The sequence below is a fragment of the Copidosoma floridanum genome, unplaced genomic scaffold (assembly GCF_036245765.1).
Source record: "Copidosoma floridanum isolate Cflo_tuat_1 unplaced genomic scaffold, Cflo_Japanese_pri ptg000007l, whole genome shotgun sequence".
NCBI lineage: Eukaryota > Metazoa > Arthropoda > Insecta > Hymenoptera > Encyrtidae > Copidosoma > Copidosoma floridanum.
Window position 1 is genome coordinate 9,125,599 of NW_028321884.1, and position 22,264 is coordinate 9,147,862.

General features: G+C 38.9%; 1 protein-coding gene across 1 annotated transcript in view; it reads right to left on the reverse strand.

Annotated features, from left to right (window-relative positions):
- The window catches only part of LOC106647468 (uncharacterized), a 75,815-nt gene that overhangs the window by 33,987 nt on the left and 19,564 nt on the right, over positions 1–22,264 (reverse strand). Inside the window, exons 2-3 of the mRNA XM_023392660.2 lie at positions 8,318–8,479; positions 6,577–6,760 (exon numbers count right to left, since the gene is read on the reverse strand). Coding sequence (XP_023248428.2) covers positions 6,577–6,760; positions 8,318–8,479 — 346 coding nt within the window. The remainder of the gene's footprint in view (positions 1–6,576; positions 6,761–8,317; positions 8,480–22,264) is intronic.

The following is a 22,264-nucleotide window of genomic DNA, read 5'->3' on the forward strand; positions in this document are numbered from 1 at the left end:
TAGCAGAGGCAAATTGACAGTTGTATATTTTACCTCCTCAAAAGAGCCCCGATTGTATCAGAGCAAGAAAATTCAATCCCATTTATCGTGGGCAAATCATCTCTCTCTAGTTGGCCATGCAGTTACCTGCCAACATAAATAATTGAAAAAGCCTGACACGCTGTCGGCGCTGCTCAGCTGCACGTCTCGCTCATTTTGCTCAGATTACGCATCCCCGTCCCTTCCATCTGCCGATCCTTCATCTGTCACTTTTTTTCTCTCCTTTTTGTAGCTTAACTGCCCAAACGTGAGACTCTTTTATCACATCTGCGCAGCGAAATTAAAAACGGACGGGAATCCAGGTCTCTTTGCAGGATATTGGCTACATTGAATTATTTTCTATCATCTTTAACTCTTAATTGCCTATTATTTTCAAGGTTCCATTTTCATTTGTTCGCATCATTTTTTTCAATATCGATAGAGCAAATTCATCCAGAAAACCAGAAATTTTTTTACCATGAGTTATTGCTATTCACTTGACTAGTGTTAAAATAAGTTTAAAACTAAGAGTTTCTGCTAACGCTGATTAACTCGCAAAAACGCAAACTAACGAAGTCATTTCAAAAAAACAAAAAGAACAAATCTCCGTGGTATGGTTGAGCACGTGATAGTTCAAAAGCAGTCAAATAACTATCATCGATAATCATAGTGACAAGTGGAGATGTTGACATTATTTTTCTTTCCCCATTATATCTTTCAAGGGCACAATATTGAGGATAGGTTTATCTTGTAGCGGTAAATGTGTGGATGCAAACGTAGATCTCAAGTCCCAGTCCACTTTTCACGAAACTGGGGAATGAAATCTCGAGCCCAACACCACGAGCGACAAGTTGAAGCGCCAGTCAGTCAGTCACCCGTTCGCTCAGCCGGAAATCACTTACGGAGCGGCGCCTGTACAAGCAGCAGCAGTATATGCTTGAATGATGTTTCGCGCTTTTCGCCCATACAGCAGCTTGGAATCGCGAAAATCAATTTACTTTTCAAAAGCAATGGTATAGCAAACCTGGAAAATTGTAAATTTAAATGTAAACTCGGGTTGGCGAAAATTTTCCTGGCACTGCTCCGAAAACGACGAAGAGAAAAAACACGACGATGTTTCAGTGCTCGCAACTTCTCTGGGAGAGACAAAAAAGCTCAACAGATATTTAATAGGCTGACTACTGACTCTGAGATAGAACTGGAAACTTTTTAGATGAACGTGGCATGGCAAATATGCCATTAAAATTTGGCTATATTTATTTTCCATGACCTCTTAAACGGTAATGTACAATTTTCTTGTACAGCTCAGTCACTGAAGAAACCAGCTCCTGTTTGACTTGAAAATTTATGTGGCTGCTGTAAGCGATCCCAGCACGTTGTTTATTCCATGAAAATCACAAAAAAAACTGGGTAAGTATTATTTCAATTTCGAATAGAAGCTTGTATTTAGAGTCTTTCGATATCTTATTTGGAATCCTTATACCTACATAACAGATCAGGGAGCAGAAAAGTAACAGAGGTAATCAAGACAAATATTTGATAAACCAATCAAAATTCATACAGTGATACAGAGGCAAAGGTGATCTACAGTTTACCTGAAAGGAAGTAGTACGAATCAGCGTCATGTCAGACGCATGCTTCAGAGAGCAACAAACGAGCAAATTATATATTGTGCGCATGTGAAGTTGTCCAGGTACGAACTGTCTGAAATACAAGATGTAGACGTCCAAGGATCAAAATAATAATTTAATTTGATCTCATGATAACACATCATTCTTCAATCCTAACGATTGAGGAATGGCAATAAAATTCAATTGTACTCAAATTTTTTAACCTCAAGTATAGTTATCCGCACCTAATTCCAACTACCTATTCTTTCTCTCAATGATTCCCTTACTTCTACACATAAGGAAGTTGGAGAGGAGAGCAGGAAATGTGAAATTTCATTGTTAAAAAAATCTACCTACTTTGCGCTGATTCACATGCATGTATGTTATACTTATTTTTCTGTAAATAGTACGGATGTAGACACGAATTTTACTCATTTTACAAATTCTCGTTTATGATTCACCTTCGAATATTATGATAACGTTTAAAATTGAGAATAAAAAAATGTATATGCTGTGGGAGTCATAGCATTAGTTTTCGTATTTTTTACTAATTTACGAGAAACAGAGGAGCAGAAGGAGACTGCTTGGCACTTTTCTTAATTTGGAGCTGTGGCTGGCTCAGCGACACCTATAACCCTCCCACCAGTTGGTCCATTAACTGACTTAGCCTCTCCCATGGAGACATCGCAGCAGCAGCTGTGAGAATCGAGGAGAGGACGCGAATTTCATTCAGCTGCGTAATCAACGACTGAGGCGTTGGAGCGATTTTCGCAGGACTCTCTTGCTGTGGTGTGGTCTTTTGCTCGCGCTCTGAGTTTCTTGCAACCATCAAAGTGATGCTGGCTCTATGAAGTGGAAGAGAAAGGGAAAAGGGGTTGGAAAGGTGAAAAGCTAAATGCAAATGAACGAATGCGAAAGAGGCCACCTTTTGAAGAGAGCGAGTACGAAGGAAAGGGACGTATGAATAAATTTAGAGTACAAGTAGATTTTTTGTCTTCACCCTTTTTTTAGGGGATGTAGTGTAGCGAGTATCTCGTTAATATTTTTGAAAATATTTTAAACTCTGACTTTTGGCCCGCTAATTTGCACTAATTAAAGGATGGATGTGGAGGAGAAATATGATCCCAGTGTCGGTATAATTTTATGCTTCCGTGGATTTTCCATGGTCTCTGGTGCGTAGAGATTTATTTTGAAAATTCACGTACATGAGGTTCCATAATATGTGGAATGTAAATAATTTTCGTAGAAAATGGTGACTAGAGCAACTTTACGTATTCCGCAAGCACATGTAGGTACTCGTTTTAATGAGGAAACATCAACAAGCGATAATTAAAAAAAGTTTCCACGTGTCAAAATTAAAAATTCTGTTTGAATGGAACATGGACAACAGCAATGAGGGCGAGCTTGTCACCAAACCATATACACTACAGGAAAGCCGTGTGTGAGATATTTGTTTGTTGCTCGGTACAGCGAGAAGCAGGTGCCTGCAATTTGCGACCAAACAAAGTGGAGCAACACTTGAAAATGACAATAGTCTCGCGGTGGGAGAGCGAACAGAATACGAGCACCACCAGCAGCAAAAGCAGTAGCGGAACAAGTTTAAAGTATTTAATTATCAGCTTGTTAGGGAGCTAGATGTGAGTTTTGTTTTGTACACAGCAACTGCTTACTCGCCGTTTAACGGTTTTAAACGCGTACGTTTACGTTACTTAAAAAAAAAAAAAATATTCACTTCGTTTGTGCATTTACATTTAGTGCACTGTAGACATTGTTTATTTGTGGCAAATAGTTTGTGATGGAGCATTCAACACCTGTATAATTTACAGCTACGGAAAATTTGTTTACTTTTGTTTGTGACTGTCTGTCCGTTCGTGGTTGATACGTTCATTTGTAAAAAATTATACTATACAAAGCATATTTAATATTCTTATTAGCTGGGAGTTGAGAGGTTCGTGAAGAAACATGAGCGTCTTCATACTGAGCTTCTCCATAGGTATCATTTAAAAAACTCACACGGAAATTAAAGCTCTCGATGTATTTCAATAAAGTATATGCGATACGTCCCCACATCATTCAATTGTATTACAAAATTTACCAGTTTTTTATTTTGGTAGTCAATTTATTTTGAATACAAGTATTCATTAGTGCTACTAAAGTATTTCTTAATTAACTTGTTGATGATAATAATTCTTCGTAAGACTTTAATTTTATTTCTGTAATAGTATACGGATGGTCTAGACTGTTTCCATCCGATACACGTTTCCCGGGACTTTCAAATGAAATTCTAATGTCCCTTTTGCTCTTCCACGGAGAAGATAATCCTAGCCCGAATCAAAGTCATCCATCAAAAGTCAGAGAGCTTCCAAGACTAATTTTCACTCGAATTGCCGCTCAGTGCAAATAAAGGAGTGGAGGATCTAGTTATGGAGGATGAAAAGTAAGGAAAATAAGGAGAAGATTGATGCCCCGAGTTTTCGCGAGTGGTATATCACTATCATCGATAGATTAATCATAACGAAGTGACAAGCAGTGATTTTGGTGATTTTTAAATGTTTAAGACTGTTGTTTATTTTATGGAGAAAAAGTTGAGCTTCTGCATTTATAAAAATAAAATGGTTTCGCTGTGAAAGTGAGTAAAGTGACCGAAGATAAAGATGTAGAGCAGAGAGCTGCTGTGTGGGGATAATGAAGGAAACGAAGGAATAGAAAGAGCACTTTCTTTGAACTTTAGTAAGCCGACAATACAATCAAAGCCTTTGAGGAAATGCGTGTCTACGTTGGTGGAACGACACGTAAGGGAGAAAAAGGAGAGTGACCTAATTACCGGTTACCTTCAGTACAAAACGAAGCAAATCAAAAGAAAAGGGAGTGAAGGAAGAGAAGGACGGCCTGTTATTCCACTCGAGAGGACTCGTGTCCCAGAACTGGAGATCACGACGAGCAAACCTTTCTCCTCTTTTTTTTGTCAACGCTCTGTTTCCTTTTGTGGAAAAAACAGCAACGGCAGCAGCAGCACGAGAGGAAACGTGTGCTGTTGAGGTCAGCCTTTTTCCTTTAAGAAAGGGGAAGCTTTTTGACGCTGCCACGAAACGAGCGAGTAAAAACCCAAAGAGTTGTGCTGGAAGCTACGCACTGAATGCCTTTTACCGTTTCATAATGAAGAAGACCTCATTGAAAACTTTTGAGACAGGAACGGCAGATTACGTTACGAAATTTCATTCGGTTGGATTCTGAATATGGTAAGTTATCCAATCCCAATAAAACCAACGAATTCATCAATCGTTTCTTGGGTACATGTAAAAGCTCAGACTTTACTTTATAAGATACTCTCTTTTTACATTCAAAGTTTCTCTAATTCTAAGTCTTTAGATAGAAGAATGGTAAATTTATGCAGATTTTCAGTGTCATGAATGTCATTGCAAGAGTAGAGAAGAGTAGAGTTTTATTTTGAAAAAAAAGGATCAAAGTGGGCAATATTATGGAACAGCATCAACGAAAGCTCGGCTGTTTAATAACACTCTACGCAAGCCAGTTTGCATGTCAGACACGGGGGTAGGTGGCACGGGCGCACTTAACAGTACAAGTTACAAGTACGATAGGGAGAAAGGTGGAAGGCCGGACCCGTATAACTTGCATCAAGGTTTAATTGCATGCAGAAGCTCGCGGCCGAGCGCGCGGACGTGTATAACGAGCTTGCAACCTCCCATCATTTACGCCGGAAAGTCGAGCTACGCGTCCTGATGATATTACTGCATGGGAGCGGGCAGGGAGTCAGAAGAGAGGAGGGTACTACTCCTGATTTGCAACATTTGTCGGGGAAATTGTTTTCACCTGTCTAGTAGTTCAGGGAATGTATACTACTCCTCCTCTGCTTTCAGTTTGATGTTGTTGTTGTTTCAATGCAACTTATTGTATTTTTTATTGCTCTCAAAAAGAATTTGAAAACATGTTGATGTTCATAGTAGAATAAAACTAAAATACCTTGATTATTTTTGTAAGATATCAATCACATTGTGCTATGTACAAGCTTTTATGTGATATTTTCACAAGTTCGTTAAATTAACGTCTATAACTGAAACTACTTATCATAATAGTGCTGTGTCTAGAACACTTTCAATGCTCAAGGAGCTAACGACTTGTATGACGAAACTCGTGTAAACAGCAAAAACTTGAAGAAAAGGATACATTTGCTCCTACGTGTCCCAGCTGTACCTTAGTTTCACAAACTTTTATGGCTCCCTCTCTACCAGATGGAAAAAGAATACATCTGTAAGAATCAGAGTAGTAAAAGCATATTGACAATACAAATGCACGGGAAAAGGAAGAAAAAAAAATGGAAAAGTATAGAAAGAGCAATCGCGTATGAGAAAACACGCGCTCCAACGAGCTAAAAGATCAAACATGTCTGGACAACGAAAAAGTCGGCTCGCGTTGAAACACGTTCAAGTCTCTTCTGTCGCATACATCCTATTGTCACCTGCAACCTTTCTACTCTTGTGTTTGCCTCCTCTGACATTTTCTGCACTTCGAAAAATACGGGTCTTCGAATCGACAATGCGCATCTTGAGAAGCTTTCGCCCAAGTTTTTCGCGCCTGCCCTGTTATCGCTATTTTCACTGAAGAAACCATCGCCTCGTGTAATGCGAGGAACAAACCAGTACTGCAGCTGCTGCTTCCTGACCCGTTGAAAAAATGAGAGAAGCATCGAGATGTTTTATAACCGGAAAGATAAATAGAGATACAGCAAAAAAATGAATTTTTTTTTCCATAATTAATATTTTCAGTTTAGTTAGAAACGCAGGAAAATCCTGGAATAGCTTCTTAAGGGTATAAGTGGCACGTCGAATGGAAGCCGAACAAAAAATAATAAAACCAAAAGAAATATAATTTATAGAAGAAGTTCAGAAAGACAAAATCATATGAAGTATTGTGTAAAAAATATACTCACGCAGTGCCGTTGTGCCACCCAATGGATATGATCCGCCAGACCTGGAGCTCCACTCGTTGGCCAGTATCCGGCACGAACCTGTAGGTGCACGAAGAGGGCCCCTGCAGCTGTGGGGACTTTATTTGACCGAAGCCCCGATCCGATTTGCTGAACAACTGCCTACTGTCCAGCGTCACGTTGCACACTGTGGACCAAAACAAAAAAAAAAAAGCAAAATAAAATAAGAATAAAATTACTCACTTTTCGTGTCTTTTTGTCTCACGTGCAACACTTGTACTTTTATGTCTATGACATGTACGCCAAAAGGGATACGTACTTTTCTTTGATCTTATCCCGTGTCCCTGTGCTCTAGTTCCTCAACAGCGTCTACTGTACTTTTCCTTTTCTAAAGCACTTCAGTGCGCAGCAAAACACTCAAGTCAAGCTCCCATAGAATAAAAAGATGGAGGAAAATAAAGACACCAGCACCAAGGGGGAAAATACTTATAGATAGGAAAAACTGTGTGCTAAAAATTTTGTTAAAAAATAAGTGAGGGAGGGAAAAAAGGTAATAGCAGTAAATTTTTTGAGACTTCTATATTTTTACACAAGTCCTCCAAATCGAGCATCTAGAGGAAAATGAGTCGTGCATCTATGCAGAATTTTTTCTTATATAATTTTAAGAACAACATACTGCGGGTTGAAAAATTGAGTGGTCGTACAGAAGAGACGTGATTTGTATCATATCTCAGTCAGCATACGAAACACTAAGTATTGTGCAAAGTGTAAAGGATAGATAAGCTTAACGTACCGCTAATAATTGACTTAACTATCCACCTCTCGGCAACCAAGATTTCTAACTACATAAATTTAAAAGATTGGAATGACACGTGGACCATAGGATAAGATCGCAAAGGTCAGTAGAAGCTCTCTATATCATGCCCACTGAACAAAAGGTGTGATTAAACGGCGCAATTAAAATCAATTTGCCACCAACCCTCTCACGGTACATCGTCAGTGTACCTGTTCTCTTAGGGATCTGTAGTCGTGCCATGGAATTCAACGGAACGAGTACAGATCTCCGGTGTATAATGACATACTTCAGGAGAGTCGTTAGATTTATGAAAGGGAGGAAGTAGCGAGTTGCCACCTTTTCCTTTTTTCATTGTTCTCCAGTGATTCGGATCGACTCGACCAATCGACTTCGAGGGGCGGGGAAGGTCCAAGTAGTTAAGGGAGCCGTGATCAATTGGCTCGATTTATGTTTGTAACTACAGTGTTTCAAGACAACGGAGAATATCAGAAAGAGGGTGGAAAAGGAGGGATTTGAGAAATATTATTGTAACGAAGTCGGGGCTGGGAGGAAAAGTTTGAAGTTACGGACGCTGGTTAGTTAGAAGCTGTGAGTCAATTCCACGAATGCAATCACTCGATCAAGCACCACTAGAAAAATACTACGGAGCTCTATTTCAACGCTGCGCTAATGGAAACTTTGGCTGATGTGAGCGTAATTTGTTTTTGTTATCGAAATTGATGACTTTTCTCTGCGGGCATTTACATGAGTGTTTATTCTAACGAACTAAACAATTACATGACATGATAATACAACCGTGAATAACGAGACGTACATTGCTACCTCGATGATAGAAAAATTCTTTTACCAAAACACAAATATTTAAGGTAGAATAACAAGACAGAATTTACAAGTCGTGTGAAATGTTTAATAACCGCATATTTTTATTTTGATGATAAATGTACTCACTTTTTGAGCAGTAATTTTCGAGGCCGCACTGGGTGCATCTGTTGGGCATGGCGGCGCCGCAGCTGCATCCACCTCGTGGTACGCAACACGCGCAGGCCGTTTGTGATGAGTTGAAGCCGCACGAACAGCCGCTCATGCTCTGCGTCCAGAGGTCGATTTGGCCTGGAACAAATAAAATGGGTAATTATTATACGTAGCGAGTATTTTTCAATTTATGATCATAATAATAATTATTTGTATACAGCAGTTATAATTTAAGCCTTTTGCAGGTATAATTTTTTTATTAATTTATAAAATTGAAGAGGTACGTGTACATAGTTACATAATAAGACATAAACAACTTATATACTATACTAAAAAATGCAATAAAAATATATAACACCTTCTAAGCTATCTATTACTATCAATATTTAAAATGTCGTTCAAACTCATACATTTTGCACAAAGATGAAATAGCGCCAAAAATACTAATATGTAGGTAGATACAATCATCAGTAGTATAACCATGCGTTTGGTCAGGCGAGTATTTTAAACAGCTGGTGGAAATCCCTCCAAAATTGAGTTGTGTTCAACTAGCTGTTCATTTGTATACTGATAAAATACACAGTCATTGCTTAAGAGTTTGATACAGTATATATATATATATATATATATATATGCAGTATATACAGCCAGATAAGTGGGAATAGGTTTGTTTAAATTTTTCTTGAGTAATCATGAGACTTAAATTATTAAATAAACAAAAAAAAAAAAAAAAAAAAAATTTGTTGTTTCATCGACCATAAACAACGAAGTAAAATAGGAAAATCAAAGAATTGGAAAAGAGATAACAATATGCTCTTAGCTTTCATTCAATTTCCTATATCATGTATTCTTCCTCTTATATTTATGTACCAAGAAAATATACATGTTTTTTGCAAATAAATTTTACAGAGAGCAAGAAATGAGAAAGACAGTCACATTTTACATCGTATCACGAGTCAATGCATATTTTAATGACCTCTGTATGCAATCACTGTCAAACCACTTGCCGTCTATCATCGATGTTGTTGCCGCTTTGCACGCCTATGTCATCATCATACACACGATGAGAACGTCAGCTTTCCTGCTAATTCACAAAATTTACCTCTGGATTTCCACTTCCCCAGTTCTCCCTCTGTCTCTTTCTCTCTCTCTCTCTCTCTCTCTCTCTCTCTCTCTCTCTCATATCTCAACATGCAGATTCTGAGAGTCGATGATGGAATTTCGATGACGCTGCCAGCACTCCCATACGTTTGGCTTACCTCGATCGTTATACTGTACTATGGAGTAGGGAAAGGAAGGGGAAGGATTCAATGTGAATTATGAGCTCGGAGTTGAATCTTTTAATGGGTACGCTGCTGCATTTGCTGCATTTTTGATTCTCTTGCACGTTTGTGTGACCAAAGGATTTTCGCAATTTCATGTATGAAACAAATGTGTAAATTTCTGTTGGATTGACACAATCGATTTTGTTTGTTTTCAACCGAGTTTGAATACCCCCACACTGATTTCCAAACGTAAAAGCGTCAATCCGATAAATTGTATAGACGTACAGTTGAGACTTTCTTTGTCCTTCACCTTGAGTACAATGAGTTTAACCACCATCAACAGTAGACAGTCCTCAATTAAGTCACTCCATCAAAACGGACTTTTCACCCAACGGTGCTACGACTCCCCTTTACTCCACTGCATCTGTAAATCTCTCCTTTCCACCTCATCCCAACTTCCATTGTGTGCAGTGCACATTTGCACTCTGACGGTGTCTCGACTCGACAACGACATCCATCTGCTTCGACGTCCAGCACCGAGACTCTCAATACGACCGACAGAGAAAGGAAGGGCCACATCTTCGTCAATCATCGAGTGAATCGGCATCGCTTGGAGGGATCTGTGTGTTTGTATGCAGATGTGCAGTCAGTTGAGCCAAAAAGCAATACTGGCCGAGGAAAGGTGTATAGGTATATGTGGTACGTGGAAGGAAGAGAAGGAGAGGACCTTCCAGTGTCACCACGAAATTCAGCCTCGAGCGCAGACAGGAGAACCTCCCATGCTTGTCGTCTGTCTGTGCGCAGTAGCAGCATCAGCTCGTCGAGATTGCACCATCCAAATAATCAAACACGAGCTCGAATGTACACAGGAGGCATTTATAGATATATACATATATCGAGTGGGTAGGATCGGAATGCATTGTTTACCCTTGGAGGCTCTGCTTGGTTGGCTCGATGCTTGTTTTGCTTGTAAATACGTCAGCTGCGTCTTACACTCCTCGCTTCTCGTTGGCTTGACTGTGAGCAAAATTTCACGATTCAATTATTACTGTCGATATGTCATGGAAAAGAAAAGTACAAAACAATAATGATCTTTTGGCTCGATAATTTCAATATCTTCCTCACCGATACATCAAAGCTCTATTTCAGAAAAAAAAAAGTTAACAATAAAGAGATAGAAGCAATAAGCAATGAAGATATACACAATATGGTCATTCCATACAATACACTCTAAGCGGCCAATTAGGTTGTATAATATTAATACAGCAATGAGAGGGAAGAAGAGAGAGTTGAACCACTACATCCTTGGTGAGCGAATATACCATACGCACTCACGAGCTTTACGGTAAATTTTCGTTCTCATAACATGTCCCCATTTGGAACAGAAGAGTTCAAGGTACACTCATAACTTGCTCTGAATACTACACTAAATCTGCAAACAAAAATAACTTTACAAGATTATACTGTCCTTATATGATATACTTTCTTATAAACTGAAACATGTAAGAGGATCGCTTAACGTGCTTCTCATGACACTCTACAATGCACTTTGAAGCCACTCGTTCAATCTAAAATAGTATCGTCTTTACGCATAAATACACACCACATTCTCAGCAAACAAATTTGTCGGGGTTTTGCGTGATAGAGGCAGAGTAACTACATTATGCATCTTAGGGAGACCACAAAGAAACGATTAGTACAACCTTTGAAGGAAGATAGGAACATACCTTCTTGCTCAAGGCTGCGTACTGCGAGCAAATCAGGTACTCGGTGCTCAGAGCGTTCTGGGGCAATGCATAACGAATTTCCTTTTGAGCGGAGTGAAGTAAGCGTGTATGTACCCAGAATGTATGTGTAAGAAACCCGAAATTCGAATGACTAGGTACATGACTACAAGACTATAGGTTCAGATGCATGAATCTTACGTATGCACTGCAAATCCAAGAGCTTTAGTACATAATACTCAGTTATCAAATGTTTAATTTTTATCATAAATTTTAAATGCTTCTATCTCATTTTTATTTTAATACGTACAACGCAAGTCTAAAAGTAAGTCGTTTCGAAAAGTTATATAAAAAAAAGGGGAGGCCGAGAAAATTTGGCATATAAGGGAGCCCTCTGCCGAAAGTTGGATCTTCATACGACGATGATGATAATGACATAATCGGATCGGCCTAGTCTCAAACATCCGCATGAAACACAAAGCCGATTTGCATGTCCAGATTACCCAAGGGCTTATACCAAAACACTCGCCGTAGTTTGACCGCCACTGCGCCACTTCAGCCCTCGCTACGCCGTAATGCCTTTCCTCTTCCCAACCAACGGTGTGATATCTAATTTGTTCTGCTAGCTTTGCCAACTCTACTCCTTCTCCTCCTCCTTGGCCACGGAAGATCCACGACAAATAGACCGTATGATTCGCCCTTGGTAGGTACTCTGTGACGGATTTAAGTGGAACTTTCATTGAGCACCTGTGCTTGAGAAATAATATCTTTTCAAGTGATTCTATTGTGGTGTTTGACATTTGATTTTTGGTTATAAAATAGTCATACGAGAATTATGTTTTGATACTTGTACGAATTTTCACTTTGAATAAATGTGTCTTCTTTTCGTTGAGAGGACTCGCGAATACCTTATCTTTTGCTGATGAAATGCAGGTGCATGACTAGAGTTGCTTATGAAAAAAAATTTGTAGATACAGCTGCTCCTTTCGGAAAAAAGTCTACACTCCAATTATCTGTTTTTTAGCTGTTGAAAGGTATTGCTTGCCATTTGTTCTTCTTTGCCAATGATCAACACTTTGTGTGGTAGTAGCTCAAAAACTTGCTTACGGCTTTTATATGAAAGGCTCGTAAATGCTGATATGCTTCTCTTTGTTACCTTAACTTGATTTTTTTCTTCCTGTAATATTTTGTAGAAAACTTTTAAATTATCGGTGAAAAAAAACTCTAAGTAAACAAAAACAAAAACTAAAACGATCAAAGAGAAACAATAGTTAAGCGAAGAGACAAGTCAACTCTCTTTATACTGCTTTTTGAGGCCTGTATGCTTCATATTCATACTTTAGCGCATGGACGAATATCTCACGGAAAACTCAATGACTCAACTGTTAAAGCATAAAAAGAGCTTTTGGATGTTTTTTCTCTCTTTCCATCTCTTGCTACTCCGCTCAGGAGCAATTTATCGATGAGTACTTTATTCAGGTATAGTCATTGTTTCGCAGTAATTGTATAAAAAAAAAAAAAAAAACATTGGTTTGGGCACTTGAATAAATAGAAAAACAATCAGAAAGATGTGTTTACGATATCAATTTGTAAAGAAGAAATAGATCTCTTTGTGCACAATGTTGTCGAGTGCATTCGTGTTGACAGTAGCGTAAGAATTTCTCGATAAATTTGTAGTTTCATAATCACTTTGTCATCGAAACAGAATGGAAAAACTGAGTGGACAGTAAGTCGTAGTTACAATCGGCAGATGTTTTTGTCCAACTGTTCCATTTAGTTCCACGTTGATCAAAACAAAATCGGACAAACGTCGTCAAAACACATAGAGCAGAGACTTCATTAGTAGCACTCGGGTGGAAAAAGTCCAAAACAATGATAAATAACAAAATACACGAGCAAAGCGGGGTGGAAAGAAAAGTTTGTAAAGGGAATGAAAAAGCACGACGAAACGAGGGCAGCGAACCATTCGAGGCATTACTCATCGAAAGCTTATTTCCGAGTTTGTGTATTTTTCCCTGTCTCTATCTCGTTTTCCCTAGAAAAGCTCGAAAATCCCGTCGAAATGTACAACCAGCGACCGTTTCCCCTAATGGAATACGGCAAAAACGAGCGCAAGAGCCAGACAAGCGGACGGACGCGTTCGCTCTTTCACGCTTTTTCGTTCGTAAATTGTAGATGAAATTGTGTACCGAAAAGAGTATTAGAAACAGCATAAACTTTATTCTGACTGCGCTGCTTTTTCAAATGTTAGCCTTTGATGTGCATTATCAATCTCGAACAGCAACACTGACATTGTTATGCTTAATGAAATGTTTTCCAGTCGAAAACAAGATTATACTGCAGTACACAAAAATCAAAGGGGAACTGAAGAGTTGCAGACAAGTGAAAATAAAATGTTTAATACATGCAAAGTGTAATTCAATAACCATAAGTAAATACTTATCTTACGCCAAAAAATAGGAAAAATCCAGATAAAACAAAAGCCGTGGCAACAGTTCAAACTTGATTTCAGCTTTAACATTTAATTTTATTCGTTGACAGGAGCTTAACGTCAAAATAGCTGATGGAAGATAAAACAGTAAGAAGAAAAAGCGACATAAAAATGAAGTTAGACCCCCCTCGAAACAAGTGAAAACAAAACAACACTAAAGTACAGCCGGAAAAGCGCGAGTAATATGATTAAAGGGGGAGAGGATAGGGTAGGAAAAGAGAAAAATAACGAAGGGTAAAGTTTTGGGGGGAAGAGAAAGATAGCAGCTTCCAAATAACGGATGGAAGGACACGAAAGTAGGGTTTCGCGAGCCCGGGCTTCTGGGAGAGGGATCAACTATTGTCATTACTCTGGTGTGGGGCTGTGGAAGAGAGTTGGCCACCACATTATGCATCCACCTACTGCCGTACTGTGCTATCCCTACATACCTCCCTTGGAGTCACTGTACACGCACACACATGCCGTGACCTGGTATCAAGGGTCCTTGACGTCAGTGGATGTAGATTTATTCTTTTCGTTTTCCCCACGAGCCCAGATATTTTTTTTCACACGCTCCATCGCACACCAGCTCAGCAACTCAGTAGAAATGAGCTGAGACGACTTAGTACGTCAGTGTCTAGCCGTAAAGTAGAAATCTCAGCGTTTGGTCAGACGGTAATTATTTCTGATACTTTAAGGACAATGACAAAAAAAATGACAGGATCTTTTTAGAGAAGCATTCTCTTTAGCTTTTCCATCTTAACGACTCCATAACATAAAAATATAAGTAGCTACCATACTAACATATTTAGAATTGTCTAAGCTGATAAACACATTGTAGACCTTTGAAGAAAAAAAACTACTCTAACGAATGTTCACTCGACACTATCCTGTCTCTCATCTTAGATGTCAATGATGGGCAGAAGTGAGACTCGTCCATCTTCCTTAATATCTATGACCAGTATCTCACTTCTCTCTCTTACCCCTTAGTGGACCTGATAGTGCCATCCATCTGCTGTATTTACTATCAGTGACACGGAGATGGACGAGCCGACTAGCTCGTTGACGTCAGATGAATTGGAAAAAGCTGCAGATCAGCGAGTAGTCCTGCGAGAGCATAATCAATGAATTTGTCTTGGAAGAAAAAAGTGAAAAGACAGTATTGTGTTGCCATCATCGTGTCTGACATGCCAGCTCAGATTGTTTTGGCTTAAGAATATGTGAAAAAGGACACCCGTCATGCACGATTTATTATCTTCTCTGTTGATTTTTCTACTGTGATGTATCAACACCTTTCTTGTTTTAGCTCACTTTTCTCATTGAAAGAGACTGTCCACTACACTTGTAAAGCTTAAATAATAAAATAAAAAAAATTAAAAATTTAACAATAAAAATCCAAGAGAACGGGATAGGGCCTACATACGTTCCTTGCTTAACGCAGGCATTAAAATGTTCATCACGTACCTTTCGTCTCTGCTTGGACTTATTTTTTGTTCAAAATTTGTGTGCTCACAGTAGCGTACGTACATAGCATCGGAGGTACAGAAGAGAAATTCTGTCTTGCCTCACTTGCCTACGTGTACGTGGAGGCGCAAAAAAGGGCCCAAAATGTGACACGTTGCTTCTGCCGCCCAGAGTAAGAAAAACGCTGTGATGCGAAAAATAAAAATAAACCAAGAGGCAGAACGAACGTGATGGGTAGACTTGAATAGGGGCACTAGCAGTGAAGACACGTGCCACCCACTACCAACGTATATGTCATATTGTACTCTGCTCCATGGGCACCTTCGCGTTGAAGCACAGCGACCAAACAGGCCTGAATTTTCATACAATATGCATGCCGCTTCAATGCTAGCCTTGTAAAGATGTCAGAAATTTTCACATGAAGCGAATTTTTTCAAAAATGCATTTGTGATAAAAAAAAGGAACTGGCACTAAAAAACACAATATATTATCCGTCACAGTGCTTAAGTAAACAATAACGTGCTGTCTTCATGGGAAAGTTGAACAAGGTTGCAGAAAAATTAGAAACACCTCTCCATGAAAAACCAAAATCACGTGGAACAGAAAAATCTTTACAACAGAGAAATGCTGTCATCAGAAGGAGGAAATATTCGTTTTAGTTGATACGCCAAAGAGAAAGAATATTGACGTTCGCATGACATACGATAGCTTCGTATTATATCTTACGACAGCCTGTATGTGATCTGCTACCCTTTTGTACAATTTTTGCCAAAATGTTTTTTTTACTTCTTCACAGCAACCAAATCAGCCACGCGTGCAAAGCTCCATGTCTCGCTTTGCGAGCATTTGTAGTCGCGACTCTACCATGAATTATTAATAAGACGCGTGTTCATGAATCGTTTCTTCCTGCAACGCCGCCACGTTTTATTCCAGAAACCAACCAAATTCAAGGAACCAGCTCAGCTATGCCCTTTGAATTCGCTATGCAATTCACACTCTCTCCACCACCACAAAAAATCGCGATATTCGAGTCTTCCTTGCGAAATTTCTGTCGAAGGTACTCGAGAGATTTTTCGCGGGAACATGTCCTTCTCGCTGTTTTATTTCAGGAAAACGACTTTTCCAATTCCAGGGATTGTTGTTTGTTACTCGTGCCTTGAATTTCAGGTCTATTTTCATCTATTTTGGACACGTCGTGAAAGTGAAGGTGGTCGCTAAGTCAGACCGTCTGACTATGCGTTGATTTTTCTACTTAACATGTGGATTTCTTGGATTCACTTGAATAACTTCACTGAGAGCGAATGATAAAAGTCAGACTCTTCGATTGTAATTACGTATGTGCTTTTTATGAAAGCAAAGTGTGAAGACAAAGCTTTGATATTGTGTAGAATTACATTTATGTAGAAGAACCTTTGAGAGACCAATTATGATGCTTGGCATGATTTATGCCGTAAAAAGTAAACTCATTTGTTAAGATGCTTTCTGAAATCCTACATATCTTCCTAATCCTCTTTATAGCTCTACAGGCTTATCAAGACATATTTTTTCTCCGTCCACTGATGTTTCCCATACTTAATTCATTTAGGGCCTTAATACGTTAAAATATCACAGTAAACAAAAATTTTCCACATTGCTTTGTACGGTCTAAGATTTTTTTTTTTCTATTGCAAAAAACGTATGTCATTTTTAGTATTTACACGCTGGCAGTAAAGATCTCAAGCACAAGAACAAATTATTCGAACACGAGTCTAACAAATCATACAACATCCAGTCCACGCTTAGTCCCTTGGGTGTACTTCTTTTTCAGCTGCCGCGTCGGATCCTCGTGTTTCGCAAGTAGTGATCTGATAGTTGGCTTTTATGGCCCATTGGGTTGATTCATGGGGCCATTGAATACAATTTTCGAGTAGCGGGTGAGTTTTTTCCTCATCCGCCCAACCTTTCTCTGCGTGGTCATAATTTTCTGTTTACTTGTCACATTGTCCTGAAGTTTTTTTTGTTTGTTTTTTCCTTTATGGAGTAAATTGTTTGCGTGAGGTATTGACGCATTTTTCTTTTGCTTTTAATAAAAACTGTTCAACTGCTCTGAATTGTTGTTTGTTTCCAACAATAATGACTTAGTACGCGAGTAGCTTTTTTTATTCTTATCGTTTTAATTGACGTATGTCTTTCATTTTTAAAAATATTTTAGGGAACAGATAGTTGTAGTGAAAGCATTGTCCAGAGTAAATATTTTTAACAAACTTTTTAGTTCATGAAATACGAGTTTCAGCAACTTATGTGCTAGAGTCTACATCTACACTACCAAATAGTGCTCATACGTAAACAATAACAAAAAATAAGTTTTTGCTGTACACCCAAGCTTAGACCTCTGAGTTTATGAAATACCTCCGAACAAGGGGTTCTTTATCTTTTGTCGCTTGGCTCATCGCTTGTTTGCCAAGAAAATGATTACTACTATTCATTATTACAAGTTCATTACAAAAGTTTATAGGGTTTAAGTTCTGTGATAGGTTATTTTTACCAAATTTTTGGCAATTTTTGACAGGAGCAAGCTTCAATATTTTAGAGGAAACAGATTCATGTGTACATTCATATGCCTTCACGCCAAGAGAGACGACACAGTGCGGAGCACTACAGTCCCACTCATACAGTGCTCCAGCAGCCACATAAACATCCACCATCCTTATAATCCTAATATCGTTGCTTATTATCGCCAACACCGGCAGCTCAGGCGTATTACTCCTTGCCTGCAAGGTATCTTCTGCCCAACAAAACGCATTACGGCGCGGCGAACCGAGCAACAAACCGCACTCCGGCTCATATAAATGACTTCCTCACTGCTCGTCTCTCTCTCTCTCTCTCTCTTTGCACACAGTATCTCTTTTAATGCAAAAATATTATGTTGATATTTGAATTTATGTCAATATAAATGTGTACATATCTTTACTTATTTGTTATTATTATCAAAAGCACAATTTAAAAAGTGATGAGATAAAATAAAGATGTAGAATATTCAACATGGATTCGATGAAACAAATCCAACGATGAAAAATAAATAACCAACTCACTACTTGCCTTAAATCTTTGGAAAAAATATTTTTTATGATGATTCAAAGATTTAAATCAAATATTTCTGAATCACGTGGACAGCCCCTCGACTAAAGTCACTACCAAACGTAGTCTCAAATTAGATCTAAATAAAAACTTACTTGAATAAAGACGCTTCCGACACTTTTTTAAAAAGATATTTATTTTCAAACGCTTCACCTATTTATCCACATGCATCCATTGTGGGTCGTACGCGCACGTGGTTCAGAACTTTACACACTTCGTTGAGCACAGCATATGGCCCATGAAAAAGGGGGAAAGGGAGCGAAAGGTGTTTTTGAGTATATTCACTCCAGGTCACACGAGAAAAGCCCCACGTACAATATCGCATATGCATAAGCTGTTCTTCCTTGCCTCGTGCCTGCAGCGCCATAATAAGGAGCTAGTACTAGTACTCTGTACTATACCAGTAGTGAAACTCATACAAAAGCAACACAGCCGTCATTAGGCTTGAGAAAAAAGTTTTTTTAAATATCTCGGGACGACCCCACAAAGAAGAGATTTTTACTGCCACAGCTTGAATCTAGCAACTTTCTAATATTTTAAATCTAAAAAATTCTATAGTTGTGTTTTACCTCCCAATAGATGAAGATTCACTGCCGTGAGACCTAGTCATGTCATGCATCACCTGCTGGGACACAGTTAAAAAAAAAAAAAAGTACATAGCAGGAAGAGAAAAAAATCTACGTGCAAAGGTGCTTTGAATTTTAAAAAAATATTCTGTACTCTCGAGAGGGTAATAAACAGCCACAACTGCAGCTCCTGTATATTGCACGCATCCTCCGCAGTGGTAATATTAAAACGGAGTAAGCACAAGGAGGAGACAGGGTGGGAGGGAAAGGTGAGGCATATTTTCTCGACCACAAAATTGTCATATCAGGGGAGTAACGACTTGTGCTGCTGTGCCACAGCCCCTGCACGCAGTAGCAGGAAAAGTAGCACCCACGTGGTGGAAACGCGGAGGGGTGGAACGAGAGAAACGCAAAGTTTTTCCTCCTCCGGCTGCTTGTGTTGCAGTAAAGTAGGATATGACGCGGAGAGAGTGCCACTTCCGGCTGGAATGTGTACGTTTGCACTTGGCGTGTTTTTGGAGCGAGGCAATATTTTCGTTCGAGACTTTTGAAGCCCATAAGATGAGCAAAGCGAGGTGAGGCTGGAAAATTTAATTGTACTTTTAATATCCTTATCTTTCTTTTTTACTATATGTATACCACTGTGATGTTGCATTTCCCTCAAAATTTAGATCGTGTTGACGTACTGTAGTTCACATTGATTAATCAAATCTTATTATAATGTCACTTTAAATAGAGCCGTGATATGTTTCTATGACACCAGGTGCAATACAAAATTTCTTTTTTTGCGATGTCTGGTGTTTCACAATAAAGGAAGATTATTATTTTTACTGGTGTTTTGTAAATCATCAGAATTTGATTGAAAAGAACGTGTACTATCAAGTTGTTCACCTGGTACCATTACTACAACACATTACCCCAATGAAAATTTGTTAAAGCGAAAGTTGAAGGTGCCAAGCTATTAATCCGAATTACAAACTTTATAAATGTAGTTGTACGTATATCTCAGGTATTGCAGTATCGAAACTTTAGCTAGATAGCATCTACGTTGCTTATATATACTCTGGAGGTATGGCATCGTAAAACCCGCACTTACGGTGAGTAACTTTTTTATGACTCTGTGACGCATACGTACACAAACGCACATGTACAAATGACACTTGCATCAAACCGCTATGTTTAGCTGTAATGGATCCTCCTCCTGTTCTTCACTTCGACTTGAGTAGAGTTGGGGCTTTATCGCGAAGAAGGAAATGCGCCAGTAGTGGCAGAAAGTAGTACTTGTACTTAAAAATGTGTTGTTGTCGTCGAGTAATTTTCCTATGCGTACGACAATACATTGCCTACGCATTGAGAGAGTTCAAGTTATTTTAATACCTATGAGGTCAGGGAGTGATGATTTTTCAAAACAAAAAACCAGGCCAGTGTAGCGGTACAATATGTTATATCTACAGAAACAGTGAATTGCAACTTGTTCAATCAACTCTAGAAAGAAAAGAAATACACGTATTGATAAATCAATAGCAATACCTCCTCAACTACATTCGGAAACTTTTGCCATACTAATACAGCACCGATAAATCCTCGAGCTAACATCAGTGGGAAAGAAAATCAAGGCATTCCTTGTCTTTTCCGTCTTTAGCCCGATGAAGCAAAAGATGCTAAGGACATGGTAGGATCAAAAGAGAGAAAAAAAAGGGGTGGAAGCGTCTGGCCTCTGCTCTCTACCTGTGGGGAGCATAACAATGGGGAATAAATATTCCAAATAAAAAGACGATTCGGCAACATTTTCCGGCAGAGGACCGAGGCAAAGCCAAAAGCTACTTGAAAAACGATCCAGCTTTATCTCCCTCCTTCTTAGAGACGCCCCACTTTCCTCGGAAGAATTACAAGCCTTCGGATGCTGCTGTACAATTTCTTTCTCCTCGTACACACTCGCTGAAAATTCAGCAAATTTTAATGCCAGGTCTTTTTTCAATTTTACTTTTATTTTTCATTAATTGATTTTTTTTTCATATCATTTTTTTTCGTGGATCCAAAAACATGTGATTAAAAAGGTAGAGTTAGTGGAGGTTTACATGAGTGTTCGAGTTTTCCTTTGCACAGCAGTTAAGAATCGACGCGCGCTCGGAGTTAATTATAAATTGGAAGGTGTGGGTAGATATTTAATTTTTAGTAACTAAATCCGCTCCCTCGAGTGTGAAAATATGTTGCAAGTGCTCGAGTGCCTGTGTGTCGCGTATAGGAAAAGTGAATGAATGTGCCAATTGGTATTGAACAGACGCAATTTTTGATGCTGCTAATTAATTAAAAGAGCTTTTCGCATCACGTTCGTTAGTTTTTTTAACATTTTTTTAAGAAAAAGTGAATTTACACAAAAATTAATATCTGAATATTTATTGGCCCATGAGTTGTGACGAATAAAATTTACTGGGAGTAATTTGAACGTTTCAGACCTTTCTCGAGTAGGCGTGCCATTGTGCCATTCCCTTCAGTAACAAGAAAAGTAAGTAATGGTACATCCGAAAGTTTAATTTGAAAAGTTGAAAGTTACGCCTTGCATAGCTCCGACGAAAAAAAAGGTTGGCAGTGTCGTGTTGGCGATCAGGTGGGGATAGTTAAAAATCCTGGGGGCTGGAAGAAATAAAAACAAAGGAAGATAATTCGAAAAAGGCCGAGAGTGCACGGAGAAAAAGATAAACAGGCAAAGTTGAAGAACCGAGGGAGAAAGGCTTATCGGAAGGAAAAAAATCGAAAGAAAAACTTGTGAAGTAAAATCAAGCGGTACATTACAGGGCTCCGGGAGGTATGTGAGACCAAGGTGCCGGCTACTTTTAACAAGGTGAAATTTCAGCACTTATTCGGCCGAGGAGTGAACGAATGGAAGAACTTGGGGGACGAAAAAAAGGCACTGTTGGCTAGACTCCCAGGACTCTCCTTTGGAGCGTACTCGGTGAACGAAGAGAAACTTTTAATTTTTTTCTAGGATCATTGTTGGACTGGACGAAAAAAAAGAGAAAGTCAGAACTTGGTTATCAGAGACGTTTAAAAGTTTCAATCGCCCTTGCACTTTGACAGTTTTCCAATAACGCTTGTTATTAAGCAAACAAAAAAAAGTAGTAGAGAACGAAATCCAGTTGGTGTCCTGAAATAAACTTCGCGAGAGAGGTGAGTGAATTAAAGCTGAACGATGATAAATAAATAAATAGCACTCTAGAGTTCAGGGGGAGAGGTAAAGTATCAGGAGTACGAGAGAGTGTGATGGGAGGAGGGTGGGGGAGGCGTAGCATCGGTGGTCCAAAATAGATAGCGAAATT